Genomic DNA, 6505 nt, shown 5'->3' on the forward strand with positions numbered 1-6505 from the left:
TTGGAAAACAAGAAGCTCATCATATTGGATTTAATCACCATGGTAAATTACAAATACATTACCATAAAACAACGAAAACTAATAAGGGATGCATCAAGCTCTCTCTCTCTCTCTCTTCAAATATGAGAGATACATGGAAGGCCATATAAAAGTCGCAGGCATAATTGCTCAAGCTAACACAGCTTTTGAAAGCAGGCAATTTTCAAGCCTATACGTATTTCCCTCTATATTTTGGCTTAGGTTCTTTACCGAGTTTAGAATCACCAGTGGCAGTTAACTGAGGATCTGGACTGAAAACTGCAGAATGAAGATTACCGTCTTCTAACCACTTCAGATGGTTTTCCCTAAAATCTATATGTTTTATCCGAGCTGCCTCTGCAATTTCCTCAGTGTAAGGACTTATCTTGACCATGGTCAGTAATACACGGCTATAACGTGAGCTCAATATCTGCTCGGAAGTAGCAATCAGTTTGAAACACGGATGCTCTGGGAAATGGTTTTCTACATTATCATCTTCTCTTAATACAGGGTAAAAGAAAACAAGCCTGCCCCCCATTATAAGCATCCTAGCAGCAAGGTCAAGCAAATCATGGACACACTCGACTAAGCTGTAAGCTCCAGTGGATGGTATGTGGTCTGTCCTCTTGTCATCAGGAACAGTATAAGGGTCCACAGTCCCCTTCAGCAACTTACGTCCACCAGATTTACGCCCCCCAGCACGAACTCCATAAGGAGGATCACAGATTATCGCATCAAATACCTAACAGCAAAGCATATGAATCAGCACAGAGGATGCAGCAAACTGAATGGAAAATTAAAATTGTGGAGCCACAAATTCTAAAGTAGGCAATTAGATTCCTGGCAACTAGGACCATAAAATGCCACCATAAGTCTCTTACAGAATTGTTTCTAGTCTCATCTTAAACAAGAAGCAGAAAAAAACAAGTTAAGAAGCAATATTTGAAAGATCAAGCCGTCAACCCAATGTAATGAAATGAACCTAGTAAGTTCAGATTGCTCAAAACAAACAACTTGAAATTCTTCAATTTCAAAAGGTGAAAAAGATATCAGCAATAATGACAATAGCAAGTTCCAAAAAAAAAAACATCATTGCATATATCAAAATGATTCCCACATCCAGCCATTCCATTCAGGTCACTAGTCATTTGACCTTCCCAAGTCCCAACCACGAGCTCAATAAGCCATTCAAAACATGCTCATGAACTTTAGCATGCACTCCTAATGCAGATAAGAACCCCACAAATCCATTAGATTAGGGGAAGATAGGATGGTACCCCAGTGTCTGCATTGCCACCCCAAGGTAGAGGGAACCACATGCCTACTTCTCTGTCTAGACTTTTAAAATCATAACACACCCTCAACCCTTATGGTTTATTCATCATCAAAATTTAGTTCTAGGTCAACAAATTTATTCATTTTCTTCCCCAATTTCAAAAACATCAGGGTGAAATCCTGTGATAAGTCCATGTGGGTAAATTAAAATATAGGATAAGGCTGAATGAGGAATTGATATACTATTTCACAATGAAATGCAAACAAACAAAAAAAGAGAGGCTAGTAAGCCTTTTTATGAATTTATGAATGAATGGCACACATTGGGCGACCCTTTTTTGATAACTTCCTGTGCTATTATCAGCTTCTTAAAACTGGCTATGGAAAGAGGGAAGAAGCTGCATTTGGTGAATCTGGCTAATTTAAACCAAAGCTGTCAATATGAAACATTCTATATAAATTTAAATTCTGTTGGAAAGAAGAATTAGCCATACGGGAAGAAACTACCTTCCATGAATTGGCAGATTGAAATTTTTCCAAACTCCAAACTCCAAATTTCCAATTTTTTTTTTTTTTTGATAGATAATAAGAATTTTATTGATGAAAAAGAACAATGTGTTTACGATTGTAAACTCACTGCCCTTGAAACAAATACAGTCAAATCATAAGGAAAGTCTAATAGAGATAAGGAAATCAGACAAGGAACTACTCTGCGTAAGACCCCAAATACGAGACCACTCAAACAAAGTCCTAGCAGGCAAGTTCTTCAACATATCTATAGGTCTCTCAATGTCCTCAAAAGTTCGGGCATGAGAGAAAAGATGTTAGTACAAACTAGGACAGTATGGCATGAGGTTTGAGTGATACCAAACTGGGACAGTATAGCATGGCTTTTGAGCAATACCCCAGTGGTATCAACACCTCTTGCAGAGCCAGGGAACTGGGATTCGAACCCCACCAGCATCTCCCCCTATTTGCCAAGCAAAAAAACTAGGACAGTATAGCACAGTTGAACATCTTAAATTTACCCTATTTGATGTATAGGGAACTTTCTATTCTTACCCTGGTACATGGTATATTTGTCAAGAGTCACAATCACTATCCCACATGTTACCTCTAATGCCATGCACCACCACATTGGAGCATCATCAGTTTGACATACAATTAAGCAACGCCAGGTGAAATACCCTTAGTTTTTTTAGGTGACCCAGCAGCACTGCCACATCAAGGCATCTTATGATCTTATCAGCTTCCCTAGCATACAGTCTGGAATCTGGATTTACCAAAAATAAAATTAGAACACTCTGCTCCAAGAGGAGGGATGAATTTAATCAAAGGAGAGTATTCAAATAGATAACCCATGCTTCTGCAAGTTTGGGGCATATCCATTAATTCCATATTTGAATACCTTGCCATGAGTTTAACATTGATTCCTCACTCACATAAAACACCACTATATGATCTCCATATCAAAATGTGATTCTCAATGTCATCCAGATATATAGATATATATTACTAGCCCATTTGTCTCTGCCAAAGTCTCACGATCCAAACTGATTTTATTTCCTCATCATTACACCAGGTGTGTCCAACAGAACAGAGAGAAGCAAACATACAACTTTATTGTACACAATCTCCTTATTCACTAGAATTACTAGAAAATCTTATTTATCTTCTTGAGCTTGGTCCTTGCACCAAATAATTGAACACTCTATAAATTCAAATTCTCATCTATCATTCTCTTCTTAAATTTGCTTTGTTTTTAGACACACAATCATTTTTCTACAGATCTGTTATGTTGGATAGGGGAAAAAATTGCCAAATTAAAGTTATAAATCCTAGTGTTCTGATCTGTACGTGACGTATCATGAAATTTATATCTTCGGAAGGCATGAAGCCATATTAAATAGGAAGACTTCATCCATGCCCATATTTGCAAATATCACATAAAAACCAGGTCTGAACTCTAAATATGTAATATCAATAGAAGTAAGTCTACATATCAATTACTCATCCAGTAAAAATCACTGACACCAATGAAAGAAAATGCAATGCTCGATCACCCAGCTCATTCATTTAGAATCCAGCTCAAAGCATAATCTAGTAAAAAATAATAAATCTTAATGCATGGATGTAAATGAAGTAATGGTATTATAGAGTACATCTAGCCATTATCCTTTTGACAATGATAATTGATAAACCACTTTATTATCCTCAGCCAGGACTATATTCAGCCTTAGAATTTTACACAGTAATTATTACTAACCAAACAAAACTTACAGTTTTATCAATTTCATTAAATTACTTAAAATGGCGCATTAGTTATCCCTTAAATCAGCTATTTCATGGTTTTACCATCAAATCTTTAGAAAAAATCACCTTAAAGCAAAGAGCATATACTGTGATTACACTTCAAAAGATAAAAAGGTGGGTGTAATAAATTGTAGATAAACCCTGCCAAACATTAGCATCTATGAAATCATCAAATTGAAACATTTTGAAAGAACTACTGCCATTGGGATTCTCCAAACAAACCGCTAAAATTTTATCATATTATATACTTTATTAGATGTTGAAAAAGGTTCAATGCACATTGTCTTTGGGTAGTAAATGTCCATAATAAAAAAGACTGCACTGCTATTCAGCAAACCCAACTCATACCATCATCACAGAGAAGGGGAGTGGATGGAGGGTGCTTCTCAGCTAGAGTTGGGGCTCCATGGAGAATCACAGTGGTAAAATACAAAATATCAAACCACAAGAGAATCAAGTGCTATGCAACTATAGGTCTTCTTGGACCTTTAATATAATGCCATGTCAAAATATCAAACCACAAGAGAATCAAGTGCTATGCAACTATAGGTCTTCTTGGACCTTTAATATAATGCCATGTCTCATTGCTTTTATCAGTTTGCGATAATCAAAATTAATAATCTATCATTATGTCATTATCAAGAAATAAAAGTTAGTATGCTGATATGTTTCACTCAAATGATAATAAGTATTAAATAATATAATAGGAAAAGTAGTTACAATGAAACAATTCAAAACTCCGAATGGCATAGCACAAATGATAGATTAAGGAGGCATTTTGAATTGAAAAAGAACCGTATAAATTACAAGAAAACAAACAAGGTAAGGACTCATATACAACAGTAAAAAGAAAGTTTGCAAGAAATGACCTCTTTCAATCCAGGGCGCCATGGAGGAAGGTTATTATCTGCCCTCAACAGTCCAACTGGCATCGGTAACCCATACTGCAAAAAGAATGGGATTAGCTAGAATTATAGGACTAAAAAGTCTCATAATTGACTTTTAGTCACACCAGGGAGTTTCAACCTACAAATTTCTCTTTTTTAGTTGTCTGTTGATGATAACGGAAAGCATTTTAAAGTACTAAAAAAATGTTCAAAATCCAAAATTGTAAAGCACATATACCTGCTTAAAATTGCTCCAAACGTTACAATCAGGGCCTCGCCCATCACGAACTACCCTAATGTCTATGTCTGCACCCTGAACAATTTATATCAGTTCATACTGAAAGAAAAGTATTTACGTGCAAATAGTTCAAATGATTCAGAATTCAGAAAAAGAGCAAGAAATACAAACCATTGTCATTGCTCCAAAGTGAGCTGCAGCAACAAGAATGCTACCAGTGCCAACAAATGGGTCATAGACAAGTTTGCCCGGTGTGGCCAATGCTTGGTTGGCCATTAAGAAAGCCATTTCTGCATCCATGGCAGTTGGGCCAAGATAATTGCGGCTTTTTAACTGATATGTTGGCAAAAGGCTCCTATTGGCACCCCCAACTTCCCGACCAAAAAAGATTCTCCTTCCTTCAACTGGTGGAAGTCCATTACTAGATCCATAGTCATCAGTTTCCATAACCCAAAACTTATGGTCTGGATTCTTCAAATTAACTTGACCCTGCAGCCTATATAGGTCAGGAAAACTGCTACCAATGACAATTATTACAACATAGATACATACATGTATAAATATGTCTCACACCTTCTCTTTTGAGTTTATAAAGAAACATTAAGGAATTTTATTTTTGCAAAAAGACATATACTTTTTCTTTTTCTTTTTTAATCTAAGCAAAATGTAAGAGGTTGAGCCTTGGTGCATTGGCAACTGGCAAGTGCCTTCCACCAAAAGCAACCAGTCGTGGGTTTGAGTTTGGCAGTCAGCCTTTCCAAAACAAATTAGGGATAAGGGTCCATTTGGTTAGGCCTTTTAGGAGCCCAAAAGAGCGTTTTTAAAACCCAAAACTCCATTTTGTAACAGCAACTCCTTATAGCTTTTATTTTTACAGAAGTTCATTTTAAACCCAAAACATCATTTTGCAACAGCTTATCCAAACGCACCCTAAGGCTGCCTATCACAACCTCTCCCAGACCCATTAAAAATATAGCGAATAACTCACAAACTACAATGACGGAAAAATCAACTATCCCAAAAATCGAAAACTTAAATCACAAATATCAATGAATAGGAGCATTAACATATACCTTGAAAGGAATGTAGGTAAATCGTTTAATTCGATCATTTTGGTCTTGGAAGCTAATGACTTTCCCAAAGCTATCAACAGTAATTTTGAAAGTGGTTCCAGGCTCCAAATATGGCAACTTCCTCTCATCTGGATAGCTCCTTATGCACTCTTCCAATTCTTCATAGCTACTCCCTTCTCCCCAAATTTCATATATACCCTTCACAAGTATACCTACAATTTACCAAACCCCAAAGGTAAAATGTAATTTGTAAAAGCATTTTGAAAATAGTATCACTAAAACTAACAAACACAAAAAACAAAAAACAAAAAACAAAAACAAACAAGACAAAGACAAAGACAAAGACAAAGACAGAGTAAGGGGGTGATGAGTACTTCGATTGGCGATGTCACGAGCGATATCCTCGGAAGGGAGGTTGACGTAATGGAAAGGAGAGTCAGGGTGGTGATGAAGCGGAAGCCTCCAGTCCAACGAAGACCAGTTGTCTTTGTCGTCTAAGAAGAGTTGTGCTAGTGATTCGACCTCTGCTTTTCTGTAATCTAACAATCTGTGGAAGAACATACACAGATACCACATTTTTTTTTGTATTTAGCTTTGCTATTTGCAAATGCTAATAGCTACCACTTCAACTACAACTACAAGTCAGACTACAGAGGGAAAACGAAAACGAATAGTCGAAAACCCAAAACCCCTAGCTTTGC

General features: G+C 36.6%; 1 protein-coding gene across 1 annotated transcript; it reads right to left on the reverse strand.

The window, feature by feature from the left end:
* Nucleotides 1–6505, reverse strand: LOC126725385 (uncharacterized). The gene is made up of 6 exons (XM_050430088.1): nt 6179–6505; nt 5805–6016; nt 4903–5220; nt 4732–4806; nt 4476–4550; nt 1–760 (listed from the first exon to the last, which is right to left on the reverse strand). Exons 1-6 carry the CDS (start codon nt 6378–6380, stop codon nt 209–211), a joined length of 1434 nt encoding a protein of 477 aa, XP_050286045.1. The 5' UTR covers nt 6381–6505; the 3' UTR covers nt 1–208.

The sequence above is a fragment of the Quercus robur genome, chromosome 1, assembly GCF_932294415.1.
Source record: "Quercus robur chromosome 1, dhQueRobu3.1, whole genome shotgun sequence".
Taxonomy (NCBI): domain Eukaryota; kingdom Viridiplantae; phylum Streptophyta; class Magnoliopsida; order Fagales; family Fagaceae; genus Quercus; species Quercus robur.

Excerpts from the sequence above, each read along its gene's own strand:
- LOC126725385 (XM_050430088.1), bottom strand. The coding sequence starts at position 6,380 with ATGTGGTATCTGTGTATGTTCTTCCACAGATTGTTAGATTACAGAAAA. Across the intron at positions 4,807-4,902 it reads ACTTTGGAGCAATGACAATG|GGTGCAGACATAGACATTAG; the intron begins GTTTGTATTTCT and ends TAAATTGTTCAG. Across the intron at positions 761-4,475 it reads GGCGCCCTGGATTGAAAGAG|GTATTTGATGCGATAATCTG; the intron begins GTCATTTCTTGC and ends CTTTGCTGTTAG.